At 41.0% G+C, this 22,704-nt stretch overlaps 1 protein-coding gene across 1 annotated transcript in view; it reads left to right on the forward strand.

Annotated features, from left to right (window-relative positions):
• The first annotated feature begins 1,107 nt into the window (after window positions 1-1,107).
• cacng7a (calcium channel, voltage-dependent, gamma subunit 7a) overlaps window positions 1,108-22,704 on the forward strand; it is a 36,296-nt gene continuing 14,699 nt past the window's right edge. The window contains exons 1-4 of the mRNA XM_034892577.1: window positions 1,108-1,397; window positions 17,265-17,460; window positions 18,865-18,951; window positions 22,135-22,275. Coding sequence (XP_034748468.1) covers window positions 1,395-1,397; window positions 17,265-17,460; window positions 18,865-18,951; window positions 22,135-22,275 — 427 coding nt within the window. The 5' untranslated portion in view covers window positions 1,108-1,394. The remainder of the gene's footprint in view (window positions 1,398-17,264; window positions 17,461-18,864; window positions 18,952-22,134; window positions 22,276-22,704) is intronic.

Consider the following 22,704-nt stretch of genomic DNA (forward strand, 5'->3'; position numbering starts at 1 on the left):
CAGTTCTGAAGGCAAAAGGGGGTCCAACCCGTTACTAGCATGGGGTACCTAATAAAGTGGCCGGTGAGTGTATATTCTCAGAAAAGCAAATCACTGCTACTTCTGGTACTTGGGTAGAGGGATTTGCTCGCTGCACCTGAGAAGCCCGGTCACAGAGCAGAGAGTTCGTAGAGTCAACAATTACTAGATACTAAAAGCATAGTTTACAATCATAGGTGTTCGCTGTATTACTTCTTCCGGTAATACCGTGATATTTCATAAAATCTCAACCCAAAATGCTGACCGGCTGAATTTATGGCACCTTGCTTTGGATATGAATCTGTTCTTTTTAATTTACAGATACATTTTTTGAATTTATTTTATGATTTGTTAGTCAATGCTAAATAATGCTGTACCTTTTAATCAGTCATGATGTCAGTGTGCTGCAAAACATTGATTAACTCATAACTAGCCAGCACACACAGATGTCGACATAAAGTCCATAAAAGTAGAGAATAACTAACAATTGTCAGGGTTAGATAATCAAAGAATCAATAGTCAATGTCCCATCATCATATATTACACACTTTACATACATACACTGTCATACATTCACTTTAAGTGGAATGTTTTGACATGTTCCAACAGTATTATATGAGTTGGGATTGTGGTGGTCTCATTATAGAGAGACGACTTGGTTTCTCTCCTCTGGCTCCTGCTGGAGATTCAGTCACTGCTGTCAATCATTTCTCCTCAGTTATTATGTAGAAGGTAAAAATGCACACTCACACTACAAATCCATGTCGGGGTGTTTTGTTCATTAATGAATTACACAATGCTAATTGTTGCTGTATGTTTGAATCAGTCATGCTTTCAGCTTGCATGATGTGTCCTCAATTCCAGCCAGCACGCTCTTATGACATGCTGTCTCTGTGCGCTTTTTGTGTGTGTGTGTGTGTGTGTGTGTGTGTGTGTGTGTGTGTGTATATGTTTGCGTGCGCACGCGCGTGTCTTCTTCTCCCTCTAGCCTTCATCACTGTAACCCCCCCCCCCCCCCCTCTCATACACACACACACCTCCCCTCCTCTCCCTCACACATATACACACACACACCAGTCCCACCTCCCCATACCCAAACTACGGTGGAGCCCATTCAACCGATTCTCCGCAGTGCTGAAAGAGCAGTGTGAAGTAAAGAAGGAGAAGGAGGAGGACTGAAAGAGGGGGAGAAAAGAGAGGAGAACAGTGGGGGAAACACGAAAGAGAGAGAGTGTGTGTGTGTGTGTGTGTGCGTGCGGCGAGAGCAGGGAAGAGGGAGAGAGAGATAAGGGGAAAACTGCAAATTGGGTGCCCAGGCTTCCCAGTGCGCACAGATCTCTCGTCGGCTGCACCGTCCGACCAGCTCTCCGCTCTGCATGGTGAGTAAAGCTTATGCTGCCTTATTTTTAACTGCGCATTACCAAACCCGCATTTCTACCCATGTATTTCTCACCATTTCCTCCTCTCTCGCATCTGTTTTAGCCACTTGCACTCTTTTAGGCTTGTTAAGGCGAGCTCCGCTTCTTTTGGCTGCGCACGTCAGGACTTCGGTTTCGGCTGCAGGGATGACAGATGCGGCTCTTGCATGTGACTGTGTGTGTGTATTGACAGAAAATGTTAGCCTCCCCCGTCCTCATTAAAAAACAAGGAAGCCAGGGATGTTGTATAAGAGAGGAGCCTCCAGTGTTTCTGCTCTCCTCGGTGTGAGAGAGGGATGTATGTGCGCGGGTTTTGTTGACAGCCGCTGATGAGTGTGTCTGCACGGCTGCTTCCTGGCCATGTACTGCACAGTGATTAGTGTGGCGCATTTGCAAGAAGCGCTGGAACACTGCACAGTCAATATAGAGTCTAGAGAACCAACAGCACAGTAGAGCCGCGTCGCTCCCAGCGGCGCGTGGAGGAGAGGAGAGAGAAGGGAGGGGTAAGAAGGGGAGGGAGGCTAAGTGTGTGGATGATGTGATTGTGTCACTATTGTGTGTGTGTGTGTGTGTGTGTGTGTGTGTGTCTGTGTGTGTGTGTGTGTGTGTTTGTGTGTGTGTGTGTGTGTTTTAAAAAGTCTTGGCTCCTTCTTGGGGAACCCATCCTGTGATACTGTTCCAGCAGACTGCAGCACTTATTATTATCTCTCTCTCTCTCTCTCTCTCTCTCTCTCTCTCTCTCTCTCTCTCTCTCTCTCTCTCTCTCTCTCTCTCTCTACTGAGTGCATAGAGTACATGTGCATAGTGTGTTTGTGTATGTGAAGGAAAAGGGATGAGGAGCAGACAGGAATGACGAAGGAACGCTCCTTGTTCCTCTTTTTAATTTCCATCTATTTCCAGTCTGCATTCTGGTAATTAAAGCCAACCACTACTCTCTTAAAGACAAATGACATCTGCAGAGATGGCACAGTGCAGCATATGAAAAAACACTGTTATGTTCTGCAATATCCCTAGCAATTAAATCACAATTCCAAACAGGTTTTAGAGTGTTAATATAAACCTTGCAATGGTGTGTTTGTAAAATATGTGTTAATATCTCTGACAGATATCACAACAACGTGGTTCAACCTTTGCTCATTTGCTTGAACTGTTAATGTAGAATGGGAGGCAGGGCCAGAATAGATGGTTATAACACGCAAGCGTTCAAGCCATCAGACGTTCAAGATGGAGATTACCAGTATTAACAGTTTTACACATGAATGAGTGTTGAACTTTGGTTGTGATGGGCAGAGTTGGTCGCGATGAAGTGTGAAATAATATGCATTTGCCACATTAGCATTAAATATGGTGCAGTGGCCTTGGTCAGTGGGCTTAAGCGGCTTTAGAAAGCCCTGTTTCTTTGATATATTAGTGCTTTTATGATAATGCAAGATCTTCCACTCGCATGGATGGGGTAGCTTCCATATGAGATAATGCAGCACAACCAGGCCCTTTTTGGGGATTCTTTGCTGCTCAATAATATATATTTTTTTGATTTTCTACCTGGCCGCATACAACAATTTCTAGACTTTTCTCTGGACTTGTTATATTAATGCATTGAAAAAAGGGTAACCCTTAGTTTAAAGTGTGCTGGCTTTGAGATAAAACCTTGCTTGAGTGGCCTTGGATGAGTTTTTGCAATCAATATTTGACTTTCTGTCATGTTTTATGTTTCCCGCTGAAGTAACATCCCTTGGTTTGGTAAAAGCTGCAGAAGAGGATTTTTAACAGGGACAAGTAATGGCAACCAAACATAGACGATCATGTTGCAGTCTAGAGGCCATCTGTTGGAAATGCTTTGCACCGTGGACACTAGAACCCTTTACTGCAAAGATGGAGACCCAAAACACTTGCTTCCCCTTTAGTCATAGACAAACTTTAAAAAGTAATATATTTATCTTTCCATTTAAAACCTCAACTATAAGCTTCAGGTAGTTTTTGTTTCCCAGAATCAAAAGCCAAGGGGGTACTGCTGCTGCCATTTTGCACCAATCTTCCAACAATCAAACAGAACAACTTCATCTGAGTAGAGCAAATATAGAGATCTCTTCTATGTTTTCTGGACAAGACAAACTCTCGCCGCCCTGCTCTTTAATGTCTTCATTATCTCCTGCTACACGTAGAGAATCACTTCCTTCCGAGAGTAAATGCACAATGACAATTTAAGTACAGATTGGGAAATGTAATAAATCAAACTGAGGGAGAATTATTGACAATGTAGGATGAGGGAAAGTTGGTTTCCCTTTAATAACCATGCTTACAATGTAGTAGTTCCTCTCAGAAACAGGATTGGGGTCCTGGCATTGCGGGCTTTAATGCCCTGTACAGTAGGTCACACGGTCAGGTGTAATATACAACCGTTTAGTTCACCGCGGAGAGGTTTACAGACCCTTACTCTGGTTGTATAAGACGTGAGGTATCATCATCATCAGTTGGCGCGCAGCTCTCCGAGGTGAAGGGAAATGAATCACACACTAACTTCAGTTGTTTAAATGGCTGATTGATGGTGTGAGTCACCAACAATATCAGGGTCAGTGCTTCAGCTCCCACCGGCGTTACCTTGAGAGCCCTTTGTCCAACAGAGAGATAACAACATATCAGTGCTGTCACGTTAGTCAAGTTATGGATTTCATAGTTTTGCAGCAACTTCAGCCACATGATGATTTGGTTGTTGACACATTGGTTCTGCTTTGTAATCTCATCAAGGAGGTCTAGAGCTCACCCCATCAATAACAAATCTATTACAAACTAGTCGCCAGACTATCACAGTCAAAATCAGAACAGGTTTTATTGCCACGATAAGTCCACTTATGTGGAATTTGCCTTGGGGGTTTAAGAGTCAGAGATGTATTAGTTATTATTTATCAGCTGAAGGATGCCCTTAAAGTGAAATTAATTGTCAAATGGTACTTTCACAACAGAAAGCAACAAAAAGACCCAAATGAAGACTACTGTAGCACAGTGCAGGTACAAATAAACATCAACCTACATTGGTATGTAACTGATCATGTGAGAATATGTCATAGCAATCACATATTTCAATTCGCATAGTTTTAATGTCTTAGATAAAGAGCTAAAAGAGGATGAAAAGAGGAAAACCTGGATCATTATTTCTGTTCAGATGATGGTATCAAGGAGAAGCCAATGAGAAGGGACTTGAAACATACAGCGATGCGGAAAACGGCCAATTGATTTCTTTGTCCAAGGAGATGATGCTAGAAGCTTCTGCTCTGTCTGCTATGTCTTTGCAGTGATATTTCTACACATAGAGCAACCATAGACGGTTAATATTAATGGACAGAGCATGTGGTAAGTCACCTTTTGGTTTGTGGAGATCTGCTTTGAGTTTTATAATCTAAGTTACGTTACACACTTTCACTGGCAATTACATATTTGCCACGTCTGAACACCCCCTGCTTTAAAATCAACGAGACCCTAATTTAAAAAATGAAGATCAATATGTGTTGTAGAAGACTTAAAACTAGCAATTGAGACCATAAAGTCATTATGAAAGTGTAAACTGAGGTAATAAATCATGTAAGTGAGTCACCTTCTTACAGACTCCTACAGAAACAGACCTCCTTTAGCAACCACATGGGTCGCCCCCTGCTGGAGTTCAGATAGAATGCAGGTTTGAGGCACTTCCGCATTTGCAGCACTTCACCGAACCGGATGCTAAGTCCATTAATATTTACCTTCAATGAATGCAACCTATGGTATTTTCCATTTTCTGACAAGCGTTCTCCCGTGACTGTGTTAATGACTGTTGGTTCTGAGAAGCAATGGCGGAGGAAGCTTGACAGAGTTGTAACGCCGGATAACCCCTTAAGCATGAGGTAGGGTCCATGGTTGGGACATTAGAGACTGTTGTTAGCATCCCATTTAACTATCAGCAGTGATTTCTGACAACCATACAAAAATCCTCTCCTCCATTTGCCTCGACAAACCAAACCTCCAGCACAGATGGTTTTTGCGACAATAATTTGTAGCGCTTTTGAAAGACAGTGACAAATGAGCAGATCTGTTCTGAAGGATTCGCTGGAATTAGGGGTTCAGCATGCTTGAAATAAAATTGTTTATAGGCTCCAACTACATGTAAGTACAAGTATGTTTTTGCTCTGAATGGCCTCACATCGTCACAGCCTCCATTTGGCAGCCTCATGCTGCCTTCTTGAGTTGTGTGTTTTGCATCTTCGTTGCCTGAAAACACTCAAATGAATCCCACAAATGGGGATAAGCGAAGACACTTTCAGACAGACTCCTCTCAAAGGCATTGATAGTGTTGGACTCAGTTGTACATATGAAAGAATTGGTGTGTGGTTGTGTGAGGGATAGTCCAGAAATTCCGCCGGATGTCACCCTTAATCAGCCGGATGTCCATTACCTTCCGCTTTTTTTGTGTTGGAAATTTAAACTGCGGTGGATTTCTGAGGACTATGGTTACCTGGTCCTCAGATCTCTGCAGGGTAAATCCAGACAGCTAGCTAGACTATCTGTCCAATCGGAGTTTTCTGTTGCACGACTAAAACAACTTTTGAAAGTACACACGTTCCACCAAAACAAGCTCCTTCCCGAGGTTATTTTGCAGAGGCACCGTGGCTCCATCCAGCGTTAAGCACCGCCTATAATGATTGTGATTGGTTTAAAGAAATGCCATTAAACCAGAGCACGTTTTCCTCCCATCCCGGAACGCTGTGTGGTCTAGACCTTCTTCTGCAAAGCGAGACTGCTTGACCGCTTGAGAGAAAAGATAAAATCCTGTATACTTTTTCTCCTATTGGATGTCGGAAAGGAGAAGAGTTTTCCAGTGTATTATAAATTTGTGAGAAAAAAGCAACAGACAAATTCTGCATGCACCCTGGCCCAGATTCACCCGTTGGACAGGCGCATGTAGGCTCAAGCCAAGAATCAAAACCTAAACCAAAGAATGGATCTTTGCATTCAAATGTTGTTGTTGCTGTTTTTTTCCCGCTTGCCACTTTCTCTCTCACCGCATTTTGGAGACGCTAGCTTTCCACCTAACAGCAGTGCTATATTTGTAGTGTTTGATTCCCCCTCTGGCAAAAGCCAAATGTGACCTCAAGCTCAAACTGCACAACATTGAAAGTGAGTGGCGGTGAATGAATGTGTGTGGTGAAGGCTTTTTTCATCAGGCTTTTGTGAACACTGCTCTGCACATGTACAGTACAGGATGTGTCACACTTCACACTGCCTGACAGCCAGCCTCTGTGCATGTGTGTGACGTAGTGTGTGTGTGTCTGTGTGTGTGTGTGTGTCTGTGTGTGTGTGTGTGTGTGTGTGTGTGTGTGTGTGTGTGTGTGGTACGAGGACTTTCCTCTGTTTTTGGGCCAAGGTCTTTCCCTATAAACTCCCTTTCGTTTTCTGTTCCCTGCCTCTGTTATTCTCCCACTATATCTCTGCTTATCTCTCCCTCTATTCTATCGACCTTTCCCTCTCCTCCACACATTGACAGTCTCTTGCAGGCCTTCCCTAGTTTTCTCCACTGTGTGTATGTTTGTGTGTGTGTGTGTGTGTGTTTTTTTTTTTTACCCATCTTATAAGCTAATTATCTTTATCAGTTCAGCAGTCGTTCTCCAGACCACAGGACGAGGGTTTGTTTCCTAACGCTTTCATCGTGTTAAGTACCGCTTTGAGAAATAAGAGTCATCTTGCGGCTCACAATTCCAAACATTTCCTTTGGGACGAATAAAGTATCTATCTATCTATCTATCTATCTATCTATCTATCTATCTATCTATCTATCTATCGATCTATCTATCTGTCTATCTTCAGAATCATTCTTATGAATGTCTGGTCCGGAGAATTTTGAGGTTATTTTAAAACATAATTTGTGTTTTTAGCATTTTCAAAGCCAGTGTTTTTTTTCTTCTACAACACCCTCCTCCTTCCTCTGCTTGTCCTTTTTCTCCTCTGTGTCCTCCTTTCTTTCCCTCCAGCTTCACCCCATTCATAATTCCATTGACGAGTTTATCTGTCAAACAGCGTCCTACCCTTTCCTTCCTTCCTTTCTTCCTTGCTTCCTCTCTTCTGTATTTCGCTTTACAAATGAATCTGGAGTTCATTTATCCCACAGATGCATCTGACCTTCCAACCCTCCCCATTCCATCTTCTTATCTCTCGCTTTTTCTGTCTTCATTTATTCCTTCTGCTCCTCTTTTCCTCCTTCCTTCCTGCATGACTCCTCTCTTCATCTTGTCATCCCATCTTTAAATATCCATCTCTTTTCCTGCCAGTTGGCAAAAGCCTCTCATTACTGACAGAGGGACATATTGCCTTCTCAACAGAACCCCACCACCACCACCCTGGGAACGCCATCTGTGGAGCCACGCCCGGCACCATGGGACATGTAGTTTTGTTGTGCTCATCAGTTGCTTTGCCCAGCATCGTATTGACCCGTCATTGCTGGAAAGCCTTTCATTTGTGTGTGATGGCCCTGAGCCTGTCGTGCATGTACACTGTGGTCGGTTTGTGGTTGAGGTGATGACATGGTGACTGGGAGCACCTGGCCAGTCCTCCCAGGCTATTTAACCCCGCCTGCCCCGAGACCGGTGTGCACCATTCCCTCGACCGAGCACCACCATGATATCATTGTGTTCAGTTATTTCCTTTGTAAGCTACTTCCAACATGCACCACACATTGTTCACTGGATCCACACACTCTCATCCATCACTGATCCTGACAACCATACCTCACACCATTATTTCATAAATGTCATTTGATTATTATTAAGTTGCCTGTGTATCTCCCTTCTTTGTCAGAGCCTGTCGTAACACTGTGTTTAATCTGATTCCTCTTTGTTTTTATCTCTTTGCCAATTCTTTGATTTTGGGAGCCAAGATTTCCCCCAGTTAGGGTGCATGACACAGCACGTTTTGTAAAAGTCAGAAGAGATGTCCTTTAACAGTTTTTTGATCATAGATGTTTTGGAGGCCCTAATAGCTTAAAAGTTTTCCTTTTACCGAAGACGTAAAGGTTAAACATTTTATACATATACAAACATATTATGACTCATTTACAATTTTTTTCGAATGCGTCCAAATTCATTTTTTATCCTTTATAAATTCCTAAGTATTGCTCAATTTTTACCTTATTATCAATTGTAGTTTGTGGGCCTCAGAAAGGCCTACAATTGTGTCTTTCTACATAAAGTGAGACGCACGATTACCAACAGATTAATCACTAATGAAGAGGCTTTTTGATAGTAGATAAAAACATCTATCACACTTCTACCGCACAATGGGCTCTTTATTAAGTAAATGGCCTCTTTCTGGAAATTAATTCATGTGTTCAAAGCTCCTGATTAAGGGAACTTATTAGCAATCCTACACTGACAACCCCACTTTACTGCCTTAATTAGCAATGCACCCTCATTCATTAAGTTGGACTTCATTGAGGATGCTTCTAAGCCTCCAATAAAATTAAACATAATTAATAATGAATCCAAATAAAAAATGTAATTGTGCTGAGGACTACCATGTTGAGCCCGTTGATTTGTAATTAATAAGGAAGACAGCGGATTAAATTTAACCCTTGGGTTCATTTTCTTTTACTTTTGGAAACTCTGCTGAAGGGGCACAGCTGATTGGCTAACAATGCTTCAGGTCTGTGATTGTGAAGTCTGGCATCGCCAGACCTTTCTACACACCGCTGTGGAAGAGGGTCTAGCTAGTCCAGACAGTATTCCAGGATGGGAGAAAACATGATCTGGTTTGATGGCATTTCTTTTAAACCAATCACAATTGTCTCGGGCGGACCGAGTGTGTGATGAGAATTTTACTCAAAAAACAGATGAATATAATTTGATTGTTGGTTCTAGCTTGGATGATGTTTGCCAAATTGACCGGCGTTTAGAGCACAAAGAAAGCGTAAGTTGAGGGACATCCAGCCGAAAATCCGGGACACCGAGCAGAACCACCGATTGAAACAGGAACAATCCCGTAAATGAAACATTGTTCACTTCAGAAAATATTAGGCTCTTTAAGTACCAACATTATTGCCCACGTTAAAGTAGATTAGCGCAGGTTTCACTATTCAGCTACGGACATTTCATGCAGGATGCAGGTTTGTTCCTGAAAACAGTCACGCTGTACTTAGTCCGTCCTGCTAGCTAGACTATCTGTCCAATCTGAGTTTTCTGTCTACAAACGACTAAAACAACCTTTGAGGAAGTTACATTCAGTCAGTTTAAAACTTCTTTTGGATATGTAACGTAGCCAAGACAGGGTCACACAGCAGCATCCAACACGTAACAGGAGAACATCAAGAACAGGTACGACAAAACACTTTCCCAGTTCAAAGTGTAAAATATTGATCCCCACTTGGCCTTTCAACACAAACACACCAATGGGCGAAATACCGGTAAGGAAGCCTGAAGAGGAGGGCATGTCTGGCCTTGGTAGAAAGACGGAGAGAGAAAATGAAATGAGCGTATTTTTCTTCCTTTTGAAAAGAGTTACATTTGAATTCTGTCTCTTGAGTCCTGATTGTCTTTGAGAGGAGAACCAGGGCTGTCGATGGACAGCTCCCCACTCTGCTGTCTCTCCTTTCACGTTTTCAGATTCTTAAATGTGTACACAACAAATCCTAAAGACAAAAACATACATATGTATACCGAGGTGGATGTAAATGGAGATGAACACAAATTAAAAACACATTTGGTTAATTGGATAAAAAAAGCAAAACGTAGTAGCTTTTTTGTTACAATACAAAACATAGATACTTTAACCTAGCAGCCGCATTCTCTCCTATTCTACTCTCTCTCCCCACCTTTTCTCACTCCTTCTTCCCTACATTATTACCTATGATTGTTTGTTCCTAAGCACCACTGCTCCATTCATCTGTAATTCATTACATCGCCTCAGCTCCTGGATTCTCCCAGCACACACGCTGAGTTCGTTAGCGGCTGGTGCGACCTGTGAATTGTGGTTCTATTCTCAAGGCTTAAACTACAAAGAGAACCTCATCCCAGCCCATTTGTTGTCAGCTATCTCAGCAAACACAGGCTACAGGCGGCTGTGTGTGTGTGTGTGTGTGTGTGTGTGTGTGTGTGTGTGTGTGTGTCAAGATGGGTTACTATACATTACATCTTGCATGTTTTTAGCACTTTACATTCCACCACGGTAATAAGATGGTAATAGTGGGGTAACAGTGTGATGTTAAAGATGTAATATATACAGTGGGTAACAACCAATGTTAAATTTCAAGAAGTTTTATCTAATTTGGAAAGTATTACACTGATAGTAGGCTATGATACTGTGAAAACATCAACACATTACCACTACCCAGATACACATGTTGCCATTGAAGTTATTACCTTTTTTTTTTTAAATGTAGTCAATTGTTGGTTGATAGCATTATGTTGAATAGTAATAAACAAAATATTGTAAAATAGTATACTAAACAGAAATGATAAAACACAAGTGTGTCTCTAGCCACTAGGATTTTTTTTATTGTGTAACATCATGAAGCTTCAGTTAAAAATGTAGACCAGTGGTTTTATTTTGCTGCAACGTTTCGACCCAGGAAGACAGGTCTTGCTTGAGGAAGATCTGGCTTGGTCGAAACGTTAAGCACAATAAAACGTGAGGGAGTGTTCACTGTGTGAGTTAATACTGCGAGTGTTGGCATCTCGTTCTTTTCAGTTACTACGAATAACTGCCATTCAAAACAGTACGCTGAACGAGGTTCAGTGACTTTTGAAATGTTGTTTATGAGGCGGAGAAAGAGAGGAGCAAAGCTTTTAAGAGAGCAGCCGAGAACAAAATGAACTCAGCAGACGAGATCAGAAGCGAACAGAGGCGAGAAAAAAGTCGCTGTCAGGCAGGAAGAGAGCGGGGAGTGAAGTGACCTCATCACTCAGGCAGCGACGCTGCAGAGCAGATCCAGCGGTGTCAGAGAGGAGTCGCTCCCTCAGACATGAGTCACCCGCTACAAATATTTGATATGGTAAAACATCCTTCGCCTCAGGTGAACCCAACCAATCAAAATCCCCCTGCAAACAGGCACGTGCACACACAAGCTGTGTTTCGAAACTGTTCCCTAGCATGGAGAGAAGCGCCTGGCGCAGGTGCGTTTAGCACGTGTACGAATCCACTTTTGATAGTTTAGCAGAACAAAAGGGGTCCGTGTGCCGTGCATGCCAAGCACATGGTTGAACAAGGGTTGTACTTAGCGTCTTGATTAATCATAGTTGTTTCGGGCGTAAAATGCAATAAACCAATCAGAGGGTCATCTCCCATTCCCCTTAAAAGCCAGGTGTGGTTCTAGCTTTGCGCATTGCTATTATGATGGCAGATTGGTATGACCTCAACCAAGGACCATGTACATGTCTCAAAACTTCAGCTTGTGACTAAGTTATAACTATTTAAAAGTCATAAGAAGTGTTTGTGTGTGTGTATACATGTGTTCTTGTTTAACCCCATTCGTGGGGTCCAACAACTGGAAGTTCAGTATTCCTGTGGGGTCCCGATAGCTTTGTGGGGCCAAAATGCAGGACCACACAACTTCAAAGGACTGTTTTAGGGTTAAGACTTGGTTTTAGGATTACGGATGGAATTAGGTCATGGTTAGGGTGATGGTTTAGTTGTGATGGTCAAGGTTAGGGTAAGAGGCTAGGGAATGCTTCTTATCAATGACGGGTCCCCACAAAGATAGTGCCACATGGTGTGTGTGTGAAGGGGGGGAAGGCAGACAGTGAAACCTTTTATAAATTTTTAAACAACACATGGATTTAAAAAGGTCCTTCAGCTCAATACTGCAGCAGAACATACAGAGTTTTATAAGTTAGCCTGATAAAGTGTAGAAAGAAGGAGTGGCTTCCTCCTGTCTGCGGAGGCAAACATAAAAGATGTCACTAGACATCGGACACTTTGAGAGATGTCAGCGACTTCAGAAAGTCACATCCTCTGAATAAGACAAAGGTGATTTGTGCTTGGCCCGTGTAAATAAGCATCATCTTTAGAGCTGTCAGGCTCATGAGAGGCAGACACTCAGGGCTGCTGAGTCAAAACACAAATCAGAACCGCTTAAAACACGAGAGACAGAGCTGAGGAACCTGCAGGACTCAGATAACTGTCGCACAGTGAGGACTTCTCTATTCCTGCTGATTCACACTCTCTTGAATAAATCAAACCAAAGAAAGGTATCTTCTAAATTACTTTCAGATGTACTGTTTGAATTGTTACATTGTCTGATCCAGTTGTTCCTCTAACTACTGTCCTTCTGAGCTGTGCTGCCCAACAAAAGGCAAACAGCAGCACTAACAGAAGCAATTTGTATTGACTTTGTACTCATTTCATGACTTTCTAAGCCGATTGTTTCCCACTAAACAAATCAATGCCATATAATCTATATTCATACATTCCGCTTGATTATCCATAGACAAACAGTGTTTGTTCTTTCAGCTATCTAGTCCATTTTAACTACTTTAACAACAATAAAGTGTATTTGTATGGCACGATTCCTCCAATAAACGTAAAAGTGCTTAACATAAAAACAAATGAGCATAGCATAACATAAATAAAAATCAAAAGGTAAAACAGAGAGAAAGGAAGAAGCGCTTTTTTAATCCATCAATGGGAAAATTCAATTTTAAGCAATGTTAATGTGTTCATATTCGGCTCATTTTCAAGTTAATAATTGTATTTAGAGATTGGACCTGAATAGGTTTACATGGTTAAATTTTCTAAAAACACCACATGTTTGTTGTACTGCACATTGCTGCAGCTCCTCTTTTCACCCTGTGTGTTGAGCTCTCTGTTTTAGCTACAGAGTGAGGCATCGCACTTTGGTTCCATCTTTGTTGAGAGTCTCACATGTTCAGTAGCTAGGTAAGGACTACTAGCCAGTCAGAAGCAGAGTATTAGGGCGTGCCACGCTAGCAGCTAGGCGAGCATTATAACGTGTGTTACAAAGTTAAGCTGTTGGAGATGGTAAGTCCCTTTGGGGGGGGGGGGGCTTTGTGCTTTTTTTTACTTCGTAAACCTACAACATGCACAAAATGATATATAACACAATAAATGAACAGGAAAAGCCAAAAGCCATAATATGAGCTTAACTTTAAACAACGTTAAGATTTTGTATATTTTTGTAAAATCTTTTGCAGATGTAACCATACAAAAACCTCTCCTTAAACTTTAAGTTTAAGATTGGACACATCAAATAATGTAAACTTTTAGCTTTACATTTTATTAAAAAATATTGAGTTTCTTTAGTACGTTAGGTATGTGTTACTGCTGCACGACGTGGAAGATGTGCAATAACGTTGTTGAATATTGCGATAAGGAAGTTACTTGCAATAAATAAACAGATATTAAAGTTTACTCAATTCTTCCTTTGTGCTGATTTCAGCATTCTGCTAAAAAACAGCAAATTCCCTGTGGAATTTAAAAAAGAAAAGAATTGTATTGAACAAATTAAACAATAACTTGAACATAAAAAGCACCAGTAACAAATTACATAATTACATTTTGAAATGTAGTTTTCTACTCACACTCTATTTCAACTAACCCAAAAACCGCTTTTTCGGGAGGTGCCGCAGCCTTTTGCACAAGTTGATATCGCGATGACGATGAAGAAACACTATACATTAGCTACCTCTCAATTAATAACAAACACTGCATGAGGCAAAGAAAGACAACAACTGAACAACCAATGGCTACGCAGCTTGGGCCACGTGTTGCCAAAGTAAAGCTCATTTGCTCTAAACTGCATGTTTGTCAGTTTTTCCATGAATCTAGTTAGAACGCAGCACAGCGGGCATGGCATGTGGTATTTACCTATTTTTTCAAAATGTGGTTAAACTCTAGCTTTATTTAAAGTTTTTCACTGTGGCTGCAGGTGATGGGAACTGCATGTGGCCTGGATGTTAATGTGACTGTAGCCTCATAGCAGAGACAGGCAGGCCATCAAAGAAGAGGTTTTGGATGAAGGTGGGCCCTGCTTTTTGTTAAGTCCGCCGTTGTATTTGACCCAGTAGTGGAATGTAGTACTGTGCTTAAGTACACATTTGAGGTACTTTACTTGAGTCTTTTCTTTTCATCTCAGAGAGATAGTGTACTTTTTACTCCACTACGTTTATCTGATCGCTTTAGTTATTTTACAAATTAAGATGTTTGCACAAAACACATGTAGTATATTAAACACAATGTTTTTATTATAAATTAAACTACCCAACAATATGCAGGCCTACATCTGCAGCTGAAATGATAAGCCAATTAAATACATAGTTGATTGAATTGTTTGGATCGTTTCCAATTTCTAAAGTGTGAAGATTTTTCTGCATTAAGTACTTTAAGTACCTTTGACACAGTACACCTTTTTTATTTTTTTACAGTGTGGTATTAGTACTCTTACTTAAGATAAGGATCTGAATACTTCTTCCACCACTGGTTCGACCACAGCAGAGCCGCATTTTGGGTCTGTGTCTACAGTTTTGGGTTAGCAGTCCGTGATGATTCACTCCTGCTTCACTTCCAGCGACCACAGCAGGGTGAATGTGACCTCCATTTTGACTGGATGGATGAAGCCACTGTAAGTGTGTGTGTGTGTGTGTGTGTGAGAGAGAGAGAGAGAGAGAGAGATTGGGGATGTTTCTCAGTGTGTCAACAGCTGAAATGTTGCATGGCAGAGGCAGCGCTTCTGCCACCTAGTGAGTGTCAAATTGCACTGCAGGTTACCTGGAAGCCTGACTAACTGCTCTGGCCTGCTGCTGGAGACCGGCGGGGGCTCATTACATCATCACCAGAGACACCGGGGGCTCGCATCTTTGCCAAATGCAATTTCAGTGTACAATGTGCAAAACCTAAAGCACTCCTTAGGATTTTAAACATGTCATGACCACACCAGACTTCATGCATAGTGTGTGTGTCCCTTTAAGGGAACCTTCTGTATGCTTAGCATTACCGCTGGCATTTTGATTAAATACATCAAACAATAAGGCAAGGCAGGTTTATTTGTATAGCACATTTCAGCAACAAGGTAAATAAAAGTGTTTTACATAAATCATTAAAGAGCAATTTAAAATGGTTGAAAATATAAACACTGATGAAATAGAATGAGGCATGTGGAATATAAGAGTAACTGTAACAGCCTAGGTGTAATTTGCTGGTCTTTTGTTGCTTTTTTTCAATGTTTTTGTCTGCTTTTGTGCGTTTTTGTTGCTTATTTTGGACTTGTTGCTTGTATTTTTTGTCAAAGGTTTTTTTTGGACAATTTATTTCCATGTTTTTCTTCCCTTTCTGGAATTTTCTTTTCTTTTTTAGTTACAGTTTCCCTTTTTGTAGGAAAAACACCTGTCTCTCAATCCTTGTAATTTTACCGCCATCCCATGCTTTCAACCACAGTCCCTTGACATCGTCTCTGTAGGCTGAAAAACCTTGTTTTTCCAAAACCATAGCTTTTCGTGAAAGGAAAAAAAAAAACATTTCCTTGAGCTTTATTTCTCAGAAAAAGACAGACAAAATCACGTTGTTACTGTGTAAATATTTTGTAAAACCCACAGACAGACAAGAGGACCAATAGCATTGACTTGTGAAAAACAACTTAATGACAGAATATGGAGATCCAAGGTTTCTTCCTGACAGTGACGATATGTTAAGATAAAACATCCTGACACCACAGGAGTGGTATTGGAATTCAATTTTCAATACTCCTCTCCTCCACTCCGTGGATCTCCTCTCCTCTCGTCTTTCATCTTGTCTCCTGTCTAATATTACATACATATTTAACAGCTGGAGTGAATGGAAATCAAGACAGATTTCAATCAGAGGCTTCTCACTCATCGTTTGCGTACCTCTCTGATCTGCTTGTGCATATTTTAAGATTTGAAAAATCAATTGATTAAATCAATCTTTGTCTGTCCTCTCCTCACCTCTTCTTTCTCACATCTCAGCTTTTTTTATTTTTTTTATTCATGCACCTCTCGTGTCCCTAAGGACATGAAAGGAAGACTTTCCTCCTTCCTGTCCATTCCAAATGTTCATTCATTTAAATCCAACACATTCCAGCATGTTCTTTCCCTTTAGTTTAATTTATAATGTCGTAGACAGTCCCCTTTAATTAACTGCACGATAAAAGGAGCAGCTTTAGCCTCTACGGCTAATTTCCAGCTGTAGCCCCCGGCCAGCTGACAATAAGCTTCCTAAAATACATTCATTAACCAATTAAAATAAAATAAATGACATTACATCTATATTGGCAGCAGGCCTGAGGAAAAGAATAGGGATCGACCGATACTGGTTTTTCAAGGCCAATAGTGGTATTTGGAAGTACAATTTTGAATGTTAAGAGCTCCAACACAAAACTTTGTTCAAACGCTTTAAGCAATTATACAATGAAATAGGAACTTTCAACATTAGACACAGTAAGCAAGAGTCAGATAGGGTTGTGGGGGGGGCATTAAGTCCGTCCCAGTGGTGAGTGAAACCAACACACAGAGCAGAGCCAAAGTAGCACACTTATTAATTCAATAACTTTATCAAACTTTATCATTATTAGGCAAATGAAACGCAGATACAGATAATTGGCCAGGGCCAATACTCAGCCCATCCATGAAAGGGAGACATACAAGCATGGAGGCGCACAAATGGAAGCATCAAAGCAGTTCATGCAATGAAAAACTATACAAAGGAGACAAGGGAAAGGACGACAGTCACAGAGGCCACATTGAAAGCACATACAAGACACAAGATGGAGGCATCAAACAACGACTCGGTCACACCGAACACTCTTCCTTCTGACCAGTGCCATTGTTGTCCTTGTGTCCACAGATGAGTTCGTTCAGTACGAGGGCGCTGACGCTGCTCTCGTCGGTTTTCGGGGCCTGTGGTTTGCTGTTGGTTGGCGTCGCCGTGTCAACAGACTACTGGCTGCTGATGGAGGAGGGAATCATCCTGCAGCAGAACCAGACCCAGGAGGTCAAGATGGCGCTGCACTCGGGCCTCTGGAGGGTCTGCTTCGTGGCCGGTTGGTGATTTCATATCACTATCCGCTGATTGCGTTTGCATTGTATTTTAATTATGTTTTCTACATTTTATATGTTTAGTTCATGTTACCTTTTCATTACAAATTTTTTAAAAACGATTATGTATTGGTGATGCAGAAATGTACGTGTTATGATGCATCACAGAAAGGATTTAACCTCTTAAACAGTATGCAGACCTTGAGTACCAGTGAATTCCCCGTTACAGTAGTCAAGGACCTTTCATCATTATATTAAAGCTCTGTTCACACCACTGATTTTCAACAGTGCACACATGCTGATGAATTCTCACTCTGTGGCATTAGATGACTATTCTAACCCCTGACCCAAACATCCCATCTGATGTCGCCTGATAGACATCCAAAGATTATGTTTTAATTTAAGTTTTTTTTTTTTTAGTGGAGAGATCATAACACAATGAGAGAGTCAGTGTGTCACCTCTGGTTAAATTTAGCTTTTAAAGATAATGGTGACCCAAATTAAAAGTGAGTGTTTATACAAACATTCAAACATACACACACACACACACAAACAAACACAGCAGGGATAGATAAAACAAACTGTCCTTACTGCAGTGACTGTCTCTATGTTTCGAATCATGATGGTGTTGCTCTTGGGAGGCGGCCATGTTTGTGTTTCCCTGTTGTCTGGCGCCTGGTACAAAAGGTCAGAGGAGAAAAACGCTGGTGGCATTTAGGACGTGTGTGTGTGTGTGTGTGTGTGTGTGTGTGTGTGTGTGTGTGTGTGTGTGTGTGTGTGTGTGTGTGTGTGTGTGTGTGTGTAAAAGAGGGGAAATAAGTCTTGTTTGTCTGTGCATGTAGGCATCATGTTTTTGACATTTTTGTGTGTGTGTGCCTATGGTTTGAGGTTAATTGTAGTGTCTTTTTCAGCTCTCTCCTCCCTCTCTCTCTCTCTCTCCTCCCTCTCTCTCTTCCTCTCTCTCTCTCTCTCTCCTCCCTCTCTCTCTCAGCTCAGTCCTTGTTTTCTCCTGAACCTCCTGACCTCCATCTGTCTCTGCCTCTAATTCACTTTTGTCTCTAACTTCCATTCTCTGCCTCCCTGTCTCTCTTTCTGTTCTACGTAATCTCCTTTGCTCCTTATCCCCTCTCACCTCTTTTCATTCGTCCTTCTAAGATCTCTCTCTTATTTTCCACCGCCCCTCTGTCTCTCTCTCTCAGTCCCTCTCCGTCTGCCCTTTCTCAGTGTATTTAAACTTCTGTTTTTGTTTGGTTTATTCTGGTTTTATTTCCATATGCAAATATTATTTGTGATACAAATTAGACCCATGCACCTCCCACTTAACCTCCCTTTCATCTCTCCTGTCCTCATCTTGGTTTCCTTTATTAACATTTCCTCTCTCTCTCTCTCTTTCTCTCTCTCTCTCTCAGGACCAGAGAAGGGCAGATGTGTAGCGTCAGAGTATTTCACCGAGCCGGAGATAGAGATCACAACAGAAAATACAGCCAACATACTCAGTAAGTCATACTTACCCCCCCCCCCCCCACACACACACACACACACACACACACATACACATACACACACACACACACACACACACGTAGATTAGCTCACAATCCATTGAAATAGTTTTACTCTTGTCATCCTATCGTCACATTTCAAAATAGATGTTGCTTAGGGTAGATGTTTTGATGTATTTTATCTGACGTTACCTAACGTTATCACAGTAGATCCATCGGAGATGTAGAACTTGTAGAGGTGTGCTGTGTACCAAATAGAGATTAAATCCTTCCAAATGTGATATTCAAAGCACAGCTAACATGCTTTCATACTCGATTTGTGCCCAGGTTGCTCTCTTTGATGCTCTAAGAGTGTGAAAGAACACTTCCATATTGATTTTCCAGTTGCTTGCTAGTGGCAACGTACAACATCTGTATATTCCTAACACAAGCTTTATGAAAACTCAAAAACAGCAAATTACCCAGGTCTGTTTGAACTTCCCATGTGGTGGGTGAGACACACCGGTGATAGGGATCAGGTGTCATTGATTGTCCAATCAGGCTCATTCTCTACCTGCCAACTATCATTCTACTCCAAGTTAAATAGGAGTTCCTTAAAAAGGTGGGATGAAACTCAGAGTAGAAGTCACGAAACCTTCCACAGCCCACTCCACTATAATGAATACAGAATCTGGTGTTGCAGGGCTAGTCCAGTTGAAACAAATCTCAAAATTTTGAATTTGTTTTTGTACTTTTGACAAATTTAAAGTGAAAGATTGAAAGAAAATATTATAGGTTTGGGTTAAATCTAATGATTCTGTTTTTAACCCTCCTGTTGTCTGGGGGTCAAATTTGCCCGGTTTTTAAAAGGTTCTACATCAGAAATGTGGGATTCTTTCATCCAATTTGTCCAAATATTACATGGATGGTTCCATGTAACACTTCTTGCAAGTTATACGACGAATCAGTTTACTACTTTATGGAATTTTGGGTGTTTTGTTTCCCCCAAAAAACTTTGACAAAAGACAAAAAAATGACGTAAGTTTCTTGACCATGAATTAAAAAAAGAAAATAGTGTAAAACTAGTGGTGATACATTGGTGTTAGTGATGTGTACAGTATACTGATGGTATGTAACAAAAATGAAGAAAATGTATGTCAAACGCATCAAAAAAGTAATTATCCTTTTTTTTTTAAGCGCCAAAAGACTTTTCACTTTCAGTTTTGACCTGGGAGGACCACACGAGGGTTCAAACTGATGCTGAACAGTTGACATTTTGGGTACATAGTTTTCTCAGGACAGCAAAAAACACATCAATGCAAAAAAAGTAGACATGTTGTCATGCCAGTTGGGTTAGGGTTATTAAATTATTAAATAGTGTATATGTCAGACATACAAATTAAAGTAAGGACCTGCGAAGAACTATAATTATTTCAAAGAGATTGTGTGTTTTTTCTGTATCAAGCAGTAAATGAATGTGGAAAGCTCGCTGAAGTTCCCCACGGAGCTGTTTTGTCTCTGAGCTGTTTAAATGATTTAAGACGTTGACACTGTGAAATGGCTTCAAAGTGCTCTGCCCGCTGCACTTTGCTCCGTCTCTTTGAAGTAAAGCATGCGCTGTTTGTTGGAGACGCCATGGGGGAAGATGTTCGGGCCGTTTAACGCTAGATAAACGTCCTCAGGTACAGACGCACGAGTCAAAACACTGCAACAGCACCGTGGAGAAGTTGCTGAACAAATCCTACACAGCCTTGCTCAACATAACCCCGAGTGAACTCCAGCACACCTCCGGTCATTAGTAGTACAATTGTTTATGAACCCGGGGTATTTTGAAACGACAATACGTCATCAGAAAAGACGTGTTTAGGTTTTCTAACTGTGCATTTTCTACACTTTTTATGTGATGGTTATGCTCTGCCAGGAAAACATTCAAAATGATTGGTCTAAAATGCACTCATCTTGCAAAAAAACTCACGCTACGATGGATGGATGGATGGATGGATAAATGGATGGATGGATGGATGGATGGATGGATGGATGGATGGATGGATCCCAAAAAATGGGCAATTACGGGGTTAAAGCAGCACACGTACATTAGTCACACAACACAGAATATAAATATAAATGAGATACCAGGAAAAAATACACATACATACAGTATAAATGAAATAATAATAAGAAGAATATGAATAAAACATAAAAATAAAATATAAGAACACATTTTTAAATATATACAGGATGGGAAAACAAAATGTGCAACTGCTTAAATAACCTGCTAAATGTATGCTAAAATGTAAGTGAATGGCCGCAGTTGCTAGCTGAGTGGCAGTTGTTAGTTTTGTCATGCTTCACAATTTAAAGTACAAACCCAACATGTTAATGTGTCTGACTTTAAAGCTACACTGATCAGTGATTTCATTTCAACAGTTCATCCAATTAGCAATGTGTCACGTCTAACGTTCATAGGGATGAACTGGGGACTGAAAACAATGGATGGAGCTTCTGGATCTGCAAAGGCTAGCTAATGTGGAAGAGCCCTTCACCAAACTGGATGCGTTGTCCGTTAATAGTTACAGTCTATGAAAATAACAAGGTTTTTGGTGTACCAAGCAAATAATAATGTAAAAAAGGTACTAACTGCCAATTTTAGGTTTACCATGTAAAGGTCTCAGTAAGCTGGGAGTGAAGATCCCCTGTAGATCATACTGGGAAAGAACGCAACTACCTAAATATTATTGATGCCTTTTTAATAGAAATAAATCAAAACAAATAAGTTTCTTGCTTGGCTGGCTGGTTTCATTGCGAATCGATGACAAACCTTGAAGAATCATAGTCATTATCACAGGAATTTAATATTCATAGTTTTCATATCAAACTTTCCCACGTCTTTGCTTCCGCCAGTTTCAACACAGAAAAAGCATAAGAAACAAGTCGATACGATTATAAATAATTTATGTTTCACTGAGAGTTTTTTCTAACAAGACTTGACTCTTAAAAGTGGGAACATCTTTCAATAAAGTTGTTAAAATTCATGAATACAACTTTTAATTGGATTTTGGCACCAAACAGCTTTCAGCATTCAAGTCTTAATTTATGAAGATTTCCTCCGTGCTAAAGTCTGCGGGATCTTTTTTTTATTTATTTTTTACCCTACCAGTCCTTCTCTTACCGTCTCCCACAATCCTCTCTGTTCTGCAGAAATGGTCCGAACAGCCACTCCCTTCCCCATGGTCTCCCTGCTCTTCGTCTTCACTGCCTTCGTCATCAGTAACATCGGACACATCCGGCCGCAACGCACCATCCTCGCCTTCGTTTCCGGAATATTCTTCATACTGTCTGGTAAGACCCCCCCACACATTAAGCCTTGTTTATAAAGTGGAATTCTTCTCAGTTCATAGCGCTCGGAAACAAATTTGTTATACTCTTGTGGAACAAATACAGGCTCCCGGCTTTTAGTGTCACAGTTTGTCTCATTATTCTGCTGTGTCTTGTAGTCGTTGCAAAGCATCCTGGGAGACAATCCTCAGTACACAGCGGTCGGAGGATCTGTGCATAGAAGCTCTGTCGAGAACAAACACAATTTCTAGGAATACTAAATGGGACCCGCTCAGTGAAAAGAAAAATCAAATGAGCTCCAGCCAACTAATGGGACAGATGCAACTGTGACAAATATACATATATATACACTAACGGTCAAAAGTTTGGGGTCACTCACAAATTTCCATTGGACTCCATTATAGACAGAATCCCAGCTGAGATCAGTTGCCT

This window comes from Etheostoma cragini, chromosome 14 (genome assembly GCF_013103735.1).
Source record: "Etheostoma cragini isolate CJK2018 chromosome 14, CSU_Ecrag_1.0, whole genome shotgun sequence".
NCBI classification, from domain to species: Eukaryota; Metazoa; Chordata; class Actinopteri; order Perciformes; family Percidae; genus Etheostoma; species Etheostoma cragini.